Source organism: Mirounga angustirostris, unplaced genomic scaffold (assembly GCF_029215605.1).
Source record: "Mirounga angustirostris isolate CCGP_5_RB_7025 unplaced genomic scaffold, mMirAng1.0.hap1 SCAF_8, whole genome shotgun sequence".
Lineage (NCBI taxonomy): Eukaryota > Metazoa > Chordata > Mammalia > Carnivora > Phocidae > Mirounga > Mirounga angustirostris.
The window spans coordinates 117,753,442-117,767,477 of NW_026991716.1; the positions used below are offsets into that span (position 1 = coordinate 117,753,442).

At 37.9% G+C, this 14,036-nt stretch overlaps 1 protein-coding gene across 8 annotated transcripts in view; it reads right to left on the reverse strand.

Annotated features, from left to right (window-relative positions):
* BCLAF1 (BCL2 associated transcription factor 1) overlaps window positions 1-13,157 on the reverse strand; it is a 31,317-nt gene extending 18,160 nt beyond the window's left edge. For 4 of the 8 annotated variants that reach the window (XR_010413792.1, XR_010413791.1, XM_045865606.2 and 1 more), the window contains exons 1-6: window positions 13,003-13,157; window positions 6,511-6,614; window positions 4,340-4,453; window positions 2,703-3,614; window positions 811-1,476; window positions 489-658 (exon numbers count right to left, since the gene is read on the reverse strand). Coding sequence is in view for 6 of the 8 variants with exons in the window: in XM_045865606.2 (XP_045721562.1) it covers window positions 489-658; window positions 811-1,476; window positions 2,703-3,614; window positions 4,340-4,443 (1,852 nt within the window). In the remaining 2 variants the exon portion in view is untranslated. The remainder of the gene's footprint in view (window positions 1-488; window positions 659-810; window positions 1,477-2,702; window positions 3,615-4,339; window positions 4,454-6,510; window positions 6,615-13,002) is intronic. The other 4 variants (XM_045865607.2, XM_045865605.2, XM_064598136.1 and 1 more) reach the window with 3 other exon arrangements.
* Window positions 13,158-14,036: the final 879 nt, after the last annotated feature.

Below are 14,036 nucleotides of genomic sequence, written 5' to 3' on the forward strand. Positions count from 1 at the left end.
TTAAAACCAATTAAGTAACAAAAATATAGATAGAAAATCAATACTGCTTTTCTGCTGGTTTCGTTTCTTTAAAAATTGAAAAGAAATTCTTAATATTCAGTAACAATATGACCTTACTTTGTTATAAATCTATGCAAGAGTGCATTATAAATCCTATGCATGCAAAGAAAAATCATCTGTAAGCATTCTGCCCTTCAAGTACAATGACACATTTCAAGAAGACTTCCTGTTAAATAAATCTTTATCAGTTTTATCATGATATAGCTTTTCAGAGTGTGTTTCAACTTCTATTTGGTATTCAATCACTTTTTATCAAATATCTCCACCTGGGTCTTAATCCTAGCAAGACTGATCACTCTTTCACAAAACTATTCTTCCAAATTTCTAGTGGTGTCTATGTAAACTTGATAGCCCTAGAGTACATTAATTAAAGCCTAACTGTTCATTTTAATTTGCAAGAAATATTTTATTCACAAGAGTAAACATACCTTTAACATGATGAACCAAGGACACAATGTGTTGAATAAAAGACTCTGAAGTGCTTTTGCTGGCCTGTGGCAACTTAATGTGGTCAAAGATGGATCGGAATTCTTGTTCCTTCTTGACAGAATGGACAAGTGTACTAGCAAGGAGCCTGTCTTTAGTCAAGGAAGCAGGTCTGGAGCATATCGGTAACAAACACACACACAACAAACAAAATATACCATTGGTTTGAATACGAAATGGGAGTATGTTCAGAAAATAAGATAATTAATTAGAATATTAACTAAATCACCACAGATTATTTCCTGGGCATCAATGTGGAATTACCTGTTAGAATCATCAAGAGGAACAGGTGCCATTTTGAGTTTGACTTCAGGACGATGAGAATCACTGGCTATCATTTTGATCCTAAGTGGGCTCTCCTCTCTGAAGGTAGACTTTTCTCGTGCATCCAGATTCTTGTGTAGAGGGGGACTGTAATCAAAGAGGTCTTTGAGCTTTTCAGACTTTACCTGCTCAGGTGACTGAGTTTCTTTCTTTACTGTTATTCTCTCAGAACTTTTGTCGTCTTCCTTGTGCTTATCTTTTGCAGTGCTAGGCCTTTCCACTACGTAGCCAGTCTCTTTAAGTTTATAATTTTTTTCTTCTCTAAATCCATCACTTTCTCTATTGCCTTTCAATGAAACTTTGGACTTGTACTTGGGTCCTTCCTCCTCAGTATTCCGGTGAGATGTAGTAGCAAAATTTTTACCCTGATCTGCAAGGACTGACTTCCTGAACTGTCTATAATCCTCTGTCTCCTCTGTGTCATCCCCTTCTGAATCATTAAATTTTTGTTTTCCAGACTCTTTATCACTAAAGTAATCTAGCGCTTCCTGGTCTTCCCATTCTCCCTCTGCCCTCCCTTTCTCTGATCCTTTCTCCTTTGGAGCCTCTTTATCCCTGGTATTACCCCTATCAAGCAGGAATACTCTAGACTCTTCATCTGTGAACCTGTGAATAAGCAGAGAAGAGGATGGTAACTCTGGATTGCATTCACTGTGGATCACTTGCATACTTATATGTATGAAGATTTATATGACCGGCGAGATCTGCCCAATATCACAGGACCAGTAATAAAGAGAAAAAAAACCTTACTGAAAAGTGCTTTCTTCAGATTCCACTTTAAAAGAACATTAAAAGCATCTATATAGCACTTATGTACTGAGTTTTTAAATAAATTTACATATTAGACCTCCTGAAGTTTAGAAAGTAAAGCCTTTCCCAAAAACCTGTTCTAGTCATAGACCACAATTCTGCACTAACAAATCCGATTATCCAGAACTTCTATAACATGCAACAGTTTAATTTTTAAGGCTAAAAACCACTAATAAACAGTATACTTATCAGAATTCTACTTATAATTATACTCAAAATTTCAGACTGTAACACTTACCTACCAAAAGAAATGAGTTCACAAAAGTGAACTTAAATTAGTTAATATTTAATATTCTAATTGAATCACAAAACTATTTCATATATACTTTGCTGCAGAAAATGATTCCTGGCAATACTAAGTACAAACTGTATCAATTCAACAAGAAATTTAATTCTAGTTTGTACAGCACTATCCCATAAATAGCCTGCCTGTTCTATTTTCTCACTCAAGAGTCAATCAAACTACATTAGCAACCAATTTTCACTGAGTTTTTTAGCAACTCTTTAGCAATGCTTGAAATCAGAATTTAAACAAAAGTATGTTTCAAACATTACTAGAATAAGAAATACCATTATCTTTTCTATGGTCGGATAGTTTTACCAAGAATTGGCAGCTGCAGGTATTAATACCACACAAGTAAAAACATGTACTATAACTACATTATTTATATAAGTTACATTATAATGAAGAAAACAAAGTGAGCTTTCAATGCTCTAACACAAAATTCATCTAAGATCTTACATATTAACCATCAGTTACGCTTTATGCTACTCAATTTCTTGTTTACATTCTTAATTCTGGACTGACTGAAAACAAGTAAAATTAAAAAGAGAAATATAAATTAGCTTCTATTAAAACAATTTCCAAAGTTAACCAGATGTAGTATAAACAACTTGAATTATAAAGTTGTGAGTGAAAACAGCTAACTACACATCACGGTACAATTTTAAGTCTTATAAATCCAAATAGAATTCAAAGAACAAATGTATTAATATTATCATCTAAATACTTTAATGCTTACCTTTTTAAGAATTTTCCTGTCTTTGCAGTTTCCTGATCTCCACCATCAGGATAAAATGAAGAACGTCCCCTAGCCTCATCTCTTGGAGCATTCTGTGGTGTGATTGTCTTTGCAGGGCTTCTTCGTGAAGGGATATGATGAATTGGACTATTCTGAGAAGGACTGTACCGACTAGACCCATTTCCAACAGAACCAGACCCAGACCTTTCAGGACTATGCTGAATGGAATGTGAATGCTGAGAGGGGGTGTTTTTTGCAGAGTGGACTGTACTGAGCATGGGGGCATCAGAGCAAGATGAACTCTGACTAGGTGGTGTAGCAATCGGTGAAGGACTATGAGGTGATCTAGGACTATTATCATAAGCTGAGAGGCCAGGCCAAATATCACCAGATGTGGCTGATGATTTGTTAAACTCATCAATAGATTCAGATGGGTCATGTTCAAATGTATCTTTCGGCTCCTCCTGTGATTTACTTTTCAAAGGACTCTCTTCTTGGGGCTCCCCTTCAGCTTTTTTGGTTTGTTTTTCCTGAGACCCTCGTCTTTTAGAGACAGGAGATTTGCTATATGGGGATGAAGAACGAGAAGAGGATGATCTTGGAGACCTAGAAGATCTGTATGACCGGCGAGATCTGCTTCGGGATCTTTGAGAAGAAACGGATCTTCTTTTTGGACTCCTGGAACGTGAACGACCTCGTCTAGGACTCCTAGAGTGTCTTCTATTCCAGACAGGTCTATAACCACCTCGATGATATCTACCTCCTCCTCCTTGATAATACCCTCTGCCCCTTCCTCTGTACCCATAAGGTCGTCTCATTCCTCTATTATTTCTGTAATCTCGGCGATAATCTCTAGAATAAATACGATCTCTACTACGAGATCTTGAATATGTCCTGGAACGAGACCTAGAACTAAAAATGAAATAAATATCAATGCAAGAAAAATAAACTATTCCATTCTACCACTCTAAACACTTATGGTTGAATGTAACATGTCAATAGTCAAAACCAAAAATGTACATTTGAAAAACAAAACCTCTCATTTACACAAAAGTTTACTGTTTTTAATGAAGAAAGTCTCACTTCTAAGATAAATATTGAGAGGATAAACGCCTTAGGAACGAAGGCACAGAAAACAGGAAAATATCCACCAATAGGACATACTAACAAATTATAGTAAAGCTATACAGGCACTTAGAGTAAAAGAATATTTAATGGCATAGAAGAATATTCATCAATGAAATACTACTGGCTAAATTCATACATAATACTGAGACATCAGAATCAGAAACAATGAGAAACTATAAAATAATACAAAAGATGGCTTACTGTCAAATAATTCTCACATTATCCAATTTATCTTTTAATGTTATAAATTCAAAGAAATTTACCATACATGCACAGTGTAAGAATCTGAGATCTGAAGTCACGCTAACTGAAATCAAACCTAAGCACTGCCATTTACTAGCTTGCAACTTGAACAATTCTCAATCTCTCCAATTCTAAAATGAAAGTAGAAGAGATTCACTTTACAGGGTTGAGAATAAATGAGTTTAGCATTGTGTCTAAACGTAGTAAGCACTCCATGAATATTAGCTGATTATCATTATTAAAAGAATTAAAACACAGTAATTCACCTGTATCTCTTCTTTCTAGAATGTGATCTTGATCTTGATCGAGAACTAGACTGTGATCTAGACTTTGATCTTGAAGAATGTGATCTAGAATTGGAGCGACCCATTTCTTTTCTCCTAGTCAACGAGAGCAAAAAAGTCAAAAATCACAATTCAATTAAAGAAGTTTCCCATTCTTATTTATTTTCAAAGACCAACTAAATTTTACAAGACATAGTTTCTTAACGGATATTACTCATCACCATTTTCATATGAATACTAAGACAATTCTCCCTACTTATCTTCACCTGCATGACAGTTACTGTATACAGTAGGTAGAAGATTTCTATGGACTGCACCACCTATGTGCCTCAATGCAAAAAGGCAGCAGCTGCATAAGCCAGAAAGAGCAATACAAGAGTACAGCAGCATGTTAGATGTTATCCCATGCCCAATACAAATGCCTACCTGTCCTGTAAAAAAGATAAATATCAGAGTAATATCAGATAAGGAACCTGAAACAAAGAAAACACAATTGGCATAATACTAAAAAAAATAAATAAACCTAGCAGACTGTCATCCTAAATGCTTTATGGCCTTAAAATGGGACTACACTGGGGCACCTGGGTGGCTCAGTTGTTAGGCATCTGCCTTCGGCTCAGGTCATGATCTCAGTCTTGGGATCAAGCCCGGCGTCGGGCTCCCTGCTCCGTGGGAAGCCTGCTTCTCCCTCTCCCACTCCCCCCTTGCCTGTGTTCCCTCTCTGTGTCTGTCAAATAAATAAAATCTCAAAAAAATAAAAAAAAAAATAAAATGGAACTAAATTAACCACTCCTTATATATAATACTGCATGATTACACATAAAAATGGGCTTATGTGGGGCGCCTGGGTGGCTCAGATGGTTAAGCGTATGCCTTTGGCTCAGGTCATGATCCCAGGGTCCTGGGATGGAGCCCTCATCAGGCTCCCTGCTAAGCAGGGAGCCTGCTTCTCTCCCTCCCTCTGCTTCTCCCCCTGCTCATGTTCTCTCTCTCTCTCTCTGTTATCTCTGTGTCTCGAATAAATAGTAAAAAAATCTTAAAAAAAAAAAAATGGGCTTATGTGACAACGCTAGTTCACCTGTAGCTTTCTGGTAAGTTGATGAAAAAGGATAAAAAACTGGAAAGACTGCTTGAAGAAAGATATTGGAAGTACAAGAAAAAGAAAAAGTTGGGCACCAATATTCAAACTTTTCTAAACACTACTTAATATCTAGTGCAATAATCAAACTTCACTGGGTACAGAAATAACAGGACTAAATAATTTAGAAGATCTACTCTTCCCAAAATTATACAAACTATATATATACACATATATATATGCCTCCCAAGTTTATTTCTGCTATAACTATTTCTAAATTTCCACTAACTTATTACCAAAATAATTGTTTCCATAAAAATGGACTCACTAAACTTCTAATAGTCTGCAATTGCCATATGAACAATTCCTCCCACAACTGAATATTTTTGAAGGCATTTATTTTATCTACCTAGGCATTGCTCAGTATTATGAAAACAGTATTTAAAAGTACTAAGATTGAGTTGCATTACAGAAACAGCAACATAATGTCTGCACATACTTCATCAAAAACCATTAAATGACAAATTCAAGGTTTCAGATATTTCAAAATAAAATATAACTATCCTAAAGACAAATATTAGCTCTATCTTCTCATAAATAAGAAATACATAAAGATAATTATCTTCCTCTGAGTTGTAGTTAAGAATGAATGAGTCGATACATGTAATACAATCAACTTTAATTACCTTAACACCAATGCAAGGGTGTTAAAAAGTTGTTACGGAATTCTCTTATATGCACACGGAATTCCTTGGAATTCCTCTTATATGCACACAGGAAAAGGGAGTTATTGGCCTGAGTCTAAGTTGACGTGTTTATAAAAGTGGAAGGAGACACGCAACAGAGAAGCAAGAGAGATAAAGAGAATCTTTTTCCTACAACTTTTAAAATCTGGCTTACTTCATATAAGCCATCAAAATGAAACAAAATGAAACAAAACAAAAAACCCAAAAAACAAAACCAAATCAAAAAAGCTTCAGACCACGTCACTTATAATCACTCAGATTCATAAATTAAGTAGTTGCATTTTCTCAAATAAACCAAAACTGAAACTAGAAAAACAAATGCTATTTACCTTGGGTTTTATGCAGGATTAAACAGTCAAGTGAAGTCTTTAAGATACTGTAAAGTTCTTCCTGGAGAAAATGTTCTGAGAAATTAAACTCTAAATTCAAATTCCTAGCAAAGAAAAAAAAAATACAAGTTTGCTTTATGGTAAGTTAAACACCCACTGTTCACAACAATGAATTATACTGGCACTGAAATAAACTCTTAATAAAAGCACTTATGATTTCAGGGAAAGGGAAACTCATCTAGGAAATGAACTTTTAACCATAAAAGCTTAAGGAATTTTTTTTGTTTTAATCAAAATGTAGAAGTGTACCATGAAACTGACAGCATTTTACATTTTTTTAAAGATTTTATTTATTTGAGAGAGAGAGACACAGCGAGAGAGGGAACACAAGCAGAGAGAGTGGGAGAGGGAGAAGCAGGGCCCCCACTGAGCAGGGAGCCTGATGCCGGGCTCAATCCCAGGAGCCTGGGATCATGACCTGATCTGAAGGCAGACGCTTAACAACTGAGCCACCCAGGCGCCCCGACAGCATTTTACTTTTTAATTTAAATACTTGAATTCTCATTTTAGTAATCTGGGCTTTAGAAAACAGAAGCTATGCTGCTATCCTATCAGAAAATTTCAAAGTGGCTAATATAATGCTAAATATGGTATTCTTGGAATATCAAAACATGTCATCTATCAGTAGTTGGTACTCATAATGCTGTAATTATAAATTACCTAAAGTAGGAGTTTTTATTTTTAATGCTTTGCTACTTATTCTTTATTCTCTCTTGGCCACTTCCTTTCTACAGTTTAGTTTCATCTGAAACCGGTTTTTAAAATTCTTATTAACAGCTATCACAGTAACTCTAAGCTCAGTGCCTAAAAGCATTCTGATACATGTACAGACATTCCAATAAAAGAACAGGCAATAAATGAAACAAATATCTAATGGGTTAGATATCTTCCTAAACTAATTTACCATTACTATGAAAATAAATTTAAATTTTGTGCAAAATATTAAGCAGTTATCAACACTGAAGAGGTTAGCCTTGTAAGTAACATTCAGTGATTGATCACCAATTACGTGCGAAGGACAGTCAAAAACCCCTAGGGGAGCAGAAACTAAAGAAGAGAAGACTAACTGTATTCATGCCTAACCTCAAGGAATTCACAGACCAATTTTAAATTTAAAAAAAAATACACATAAGTATGAGAATCTGTGACTCTTACCAAAGATCCAATTTAAAAAAATGCAATAAAATTGAAAATACAAAGGAAAAGAAATGTTAAGATTAAACTGGTGAATTAAGAACATTGTCCCTATATACCCATGACCCTACAGTTGGGGAGATTAAGAGATGTGAGGTTCAAACTAGGAAGAATAGGAACTAATAATTAAGGGAAACATACTAAAATAAAATAAAAAAATTAAAAAAAAAAAGACCATAGATACAGAAACAAAAGGATTTCTAAAGTGCAGGCATGTTTAGTTTTAAAAATATCAAATCCCCCCAAGGGGGCAGAAAGAAACCAATCTTCTAAACTGATGCGTTATGAAAATTTTATTCTGGACCCAGAAGTCCAGCAATACTGATTCACTGCTGGAAGTGATGCAAGGCTCATTTTAGCTAACACTTCCCGTAAACAATTCTAAAAGGTTAATTTTAATTTCCACATATCCAAAGAAAAACCAACTGCCAAATCCCTCTTTACTCCAAATCATGACTTCTGAAATTCCAAAAAATTATACACTAGAAATAACAAAGGGAGGAGGGCTGTAGGCTGTTACACTAGTAGATACAAATTCTTGTTCACAATCTATAAATATGGTTAAGTATTCATAAAAAGAACTCCAAAATCATGTGAAGTATGACACACATTTAATAGTATTTAATAATATGTAATATTTAATGCAAAATATATTTAACATTTAATAACAATATTTAATATAGTTAGTATAAAGGCTATAATCAGCTCAGCAAATATTTTTTAAATGAAAGTTTATGTAAAAAGCACTATGCTAGGTTTTATGGGAAACAGGACTATGGAAGAGGTGCATGCTCTCCAAAACCCAACTAAAGAGGAATAAAAATCAACAAATCATAGCCAAAAACATCTGAATACCAACCATGTGCTAAGAACTGTGCTAGGTGACTTTAAATAAAATCATCTCATTTAAACCTCATAATCTGATAAACTACATGTTAACCCATCTCTCAAATAGAATTCTAAGTTGTCAGAATTCATCTGAATTTACGAAGTGTCTATTATATGCCAGGCACTATTATTCTAGCACTGAAAATACTGTGTTCAAGTGAGACATTAAGTTTCCTACTCTCTTGGAGCTTATTTTAAAGGGAGGGAAAGAGAGGCAGAAAAACCCACAAGATGATGTATTAGGAGGTGGAGAGGAGGACTACAAAGGTGGGTCCTTGAGCCCTCTTTAAGAAGATAACATTAAAGCTAAAGACAAGGTACATTTCAAAGTTACAGAGAAAGAAGAGCATTCCAGGCAGAAGACACAAACTTGGCAAATTCAGGACAGAAAGACCACTAAGAAAGCTGAGGCACTCTGATCATGGAGAGGGTGTGAGATAAGGTGAAAGAGGCAGGAATGGACCAGATCAAATTGCATCTAGAAAGCAGGCCAGAGTAAAGAGTAGATTTTATTCTAACTGCAATGGGAAGGCTCCGCAATCAGGAAGTCACACCATCAGATTTACATTTTAAAATGGCTGCTGTGAACAGCATGAACAATATGGAGAGGAGAACAAGGAGATAAATTAGAAGGTTGAAATTCAATACAAAGGTGACCTGGAAAAGGTAGCAGCAACGAAGTTGGGAAAAAAAAGGCAAAGTCAGAATCTGGTTTGGAAGTGCAGTCAACAGTATTCGTTCATAAGTTGTTGGTGTGGAGCAGAGAGAACGGGGAGAGGGGAAATTCAATGGTGTTCCTAAATTCCCGGTTTGGGGCTCAAGCATCTGGGAGATGTTTAAGTTTGGGAGAGTAAACAGATTTCTTTACCCTTTTAGGTTGCCCATGGTCACAGAGTGTAAATGGTTAAGCCAGAATTTGACCCAGATCTCCTGATTCCAATTCCTGCACTCTCTCCAATACCCTGACAGGTGTTTGATGTGGCCATAACCTATATATAGAATTCAAAATGCCAAATCAATCTTCCCTTTATTACAACCAAGATTACTTACTAACAGACTGTAAAAAGAGAGAGGGAATAAACTGCTTTATATATTTTTATCCAAGTGATTCACCAACAAGTGAGAAATTTATGAGAATAAATCAGGATTTATTTATAAAATTCTTAAATACCTTAAGAAAGTCTATCTTTTATGCGATATTACATTAAGATCACATAGAACACAAGTGATGAAAAGAGCAGACAACAGAGTTCAACAAAATACTCAAGCTAAAGCCCCTCAAAATGGGTTCTTTAAATAAGAGCCAAGTTTTTGTTTTAGCAGATTCAGGAAGTTTGGCTGACAGATTTCTATAAACAAATTATTGCTATTCACATCTTTAAAAATCCTAAAAATAATATCCTAAGACTATTATTACAATAGACTAGGTTCAAAATCCTGACCTGACCATTAACTAGATGCTCAAGTTACCTTAATCTCTTTCAGCTTCAATTTCCACAAGTATAAAATAGGGTTAACAATAATGGTACTTACAGGTTTAAGGTTACTTGAACTAATGAATGTAAACAGCATAACATTTTGCACACAGTATACACTCAAACATCAGCTATCATTATTGGTAACTGGTTTGTGAGAGTTTTTCCTGCAGGTTATCTAATTTTGCTTCAAGTGATTCTTGTAAGAATGCTTAGCATTTTTGATACAACATTAATCAGCATTATAAATGCATAATAAAATGACTGAAATTTTGCTTTATTAACACTCCAAAAAGAGGGGCCTGTGTGGCTCAGTCAGTGGAGCAGCATCTGCCTTCTGCTCAGGTCATGATCCCAGGGTCCTGGGAATTGAGCCCTGTGTCAGGCTTTGCACTCAGCAGGGAGTCTGCTTCTCCCTCTCCCTCTGCCTCTGCCCCTGCTCAGGCTCTCAATCTCTCTCTCACTCTCAAATAAATAAAATCCTTAAAAATGAATGAAAAACTCCAAAAGAAAAAGGTAAATAATATTAAAATTGGTACACGCTGGCAATTACTAAACCTAGATGATGAGAGCATGGGTGCTATCTTCTTTACTTTTTTGTTTGAAAATTTCCATAATTAAAAGCTTTTCAAAAATGGTAGGTTTAGTCACAAGTTTTAGTTCTTTGTCCAGCTTCTTGTCATCCTGCTTTAAAACAAAACAAAACCAGCATGGGACTGAGAAGAATGCCTGCATTCTAAACCAGGCTGTGCCACTCCCTGGTTAATAGGCTTTAAATAAGTTTCCTACCTTTTTGCTCTCTACCTAAGTGGAGAAATACTGGATCAAGTTTGAAGACTCCACAAAATATTACACAAATGTAGACTAGATTACTACCACCTTAATTCTGTACATTTTTTTTTCAGTCCTGTAGTCAAACAAAACATTAATGCTTAAGATTTTGAGATAACACTAATGACCACAAAGAATCTGGATTTGAAAAAGGAACAAATTTATAACCTAAAATTATAATGTAAACATTTATACTTACTACCCAGAGATATATTGGGCTTCTTGATTCCCTTATCTATGTCTTTGTTGATTAATAAATCACTGTAAATTACACAGAATTCAGCTAGTGTTCAACTAAGGATTCTGAATGTAGTTTCTGGAAACTCCCAATCCAAAGTTCTATGTAGAACTGAAAAGACTTTCTCTATTTCTACAAGTCTTCTCATCACACAGTTAATTCAGGCAGCTGAATTCAATAAATTCATCTAGACCTGAGTCTATCAAGGGGTTTTTAGAGGTCTTTGAGTCCTAAAATACTAATGTTCTTAAAAGAAAAATCTCCTATGCTACCAACTATCTGAATGAAGGGGGATTCCAATGTTTACCCCCATGTTACAGTGAAAACATGGTATCCTTAAAACAAGATGGCTATGAGCCATCAGTACATAAACTTTGAGTTGTTCACCAAGAGTTACTTTAGACATACAATCCTTCTCATAGAATTACTTATCCTGAATTGGCTAGAATCACATAAAAATGCAAATAAGCTTGTAGCGGTTTTTCCTATGTAAAGATTCTCTAACTGTCTAAACAGTAGCCCAACCATTCCAAATAGAGTCAATGGGAATGAGAATTTACATGAGGATTAAGGAATTCTGGTTTCCTTTTTAATACCGAAGATAAATTAAAAGGCGCTGCCGCAAAAAGATGTGTCTGAAGTAACTATATCAGTTTTGGTCACATTTGCCTTCAACTTTAGTCTTAATTTTTTCAACCTAAAACTCTAAAAAAAAAAAAAAAAAAAGGACCTAGAAAAGTAGTTGCCAGCACCGCTGCTTGATTCTGATAAGATGAATCTTAAATGTGAAGAAAGCCAACCTATGGACTTAAAGTGGGGGCAAAGTCCTTAACCTTAACTCACCACTCCCACCCAATTACCCCAACTGTCTACCTATCATGGGTGCAACATTTCTGACTCGATATAAAGACCTGAATCACTTGCCAAAAAGACGTGGTTTCGCTTGTACTACTGCAAGACTGCCTTTTGGGCAAGGGGTGAGGGGGCGGGGGAGAAACAACAGGGCCACTCATCAGCTAAGGCCTGCTCCCCAAACTAGGAAACGGTAACTAGGCACCAACTCTTAGAATCGAGTGCACACCTTCGCTTCAAAACAAAGTGGGTTGCCAGGGGGATCCGAGATTGACCTCGGAGAAAACTGTCCCGCGACACCGAGGGCCGGAGGCGGATACCCGCGTCAGTGACGAGGGCAGACCACGTTCTTGAGGGAATAACAAAAAAACGGGGCGTAAACCGACGAGTAGCGTGAAGCCGGGAAAAGGGAATTTAAAGACGACGCGAAAACGGGTCAACCTACCCAAAGCACTTTGCTGCAGGTCACAGTTGTTTTATCAAAGCCCCAAAGCCTGGAAGAAAGGTGGCGCTCCCAGCCAATGAGAAGCGAACACAAGCGGCACCTCCAGCGGCCTCAGGAGCCGTAGGCTGAGAAAGGAGGAAGCGCGCGTGCGCCGGGCGAGCTTTCAGTCGGGCGCGCGCAAGAGACCAGGCCGAGGAAATGGGGGAAGGGTTGAAGAGGAAGATATGCGCACGCGCACGGGAAGGCCGCGCGGTCTCTGGGTTTCGAGCCAGGTTCGTAACCGCGCGCGCGCGCGCACCGTTCTCGTTGCTCGCCCCACCCCCCACCTTTTCGACCTATAGTGCCCCAAAAACCTGAGGGGATCTGATGGAGAAACGCATAAATAACGACGAAACGTCTCCTGGGTCCTCCTGCAGCCGCCAACCCGTCACTACCCACAAAAGATTCAACAATATTCACTCGTCCTCGGTATTTACTGCCGAGTGATTTGAATGCAGCATGAGGCCTACCTGAAACGCCGAAAGCACCGTTCCCGGGACTTATCTCCGTTGTAACTACACAGCGGCCATTTCCCGACTCAAGAACGGGAGGAAAACCATAGAGGTATCTTCGACGCGCTAGCTCGTCTCCGTCACTTCCGATTTGGGGCGTGGCCGCCAGTGCCGCTAAATATCTGGACTAGCCCCGCCCACCCTTCCGCCCTAAACCGGCTCCCTAGCTATTAAGATGTTTCCTGAGGCTTTCTGGGAAGTCTCGTGGCTGGTATCGCGCGATGATCTGGCGGCTCCGCCCTCCGGCCTGGAGCTGCCGCCTCGCGGCGGTGACGGTAGACGGTGGGCGGGGTGTTTTGTTAGGCCGTGAGGTCTCCTGGGCACAGGGTAGAATTCGCGCGAGTCTCTACCTAGCTTTGAAGGTACACTCTGGGCCTCTCTGTCGGCCCCACTTTTTGCTTGTTTGGTCTATTCTTTCTGTGGTGCCGACTCAGACCAAAAGCAAAAAGCCAATCTCACGCCGAGGAAAAGACAGGGAGGCTAGAGGGCTGTTCGCTCACTGAGTCTCCTTTTGCCAGCAAGCGCCGAGTTTCTTCTTGGACGCCTTAACTGAAACTTGGAAGTGTCGCTTTGCTTTGATACAAAATGTGCCAAACGCACTTCGATAGTAGAAAAAGGGCCACGAGCTAAGCCCCCTTCCAGAGCGGGGTCAGACCAACCCCGCTACCCCCAACGGAGTTAGCACCGCAGAGCTCTGAGCAAGTTAGGCTGTCCTGGTTTGCATCAGAGGCTGCTGCTTCTTTCCTCCCGCTCTAAATGCTAAAGCATTACCACTTAGGCACCTCGGAATGTTGGCATAGGCATAAAAAGAATGCAGAGCACGAAGCGTAACGATCATTTGTGCCGGCCGAGAAACAGCCCAATATAACTTGGTCTGCCAGAAATATAAGTCAGATTATAAATAGGCAAGCCACGTTTGATTTGGACAGAATTTCAAATAAAAGCCATGGCGCATTTTCTATTAATATTTGTCTGGGCTGCACTTTCTTCCT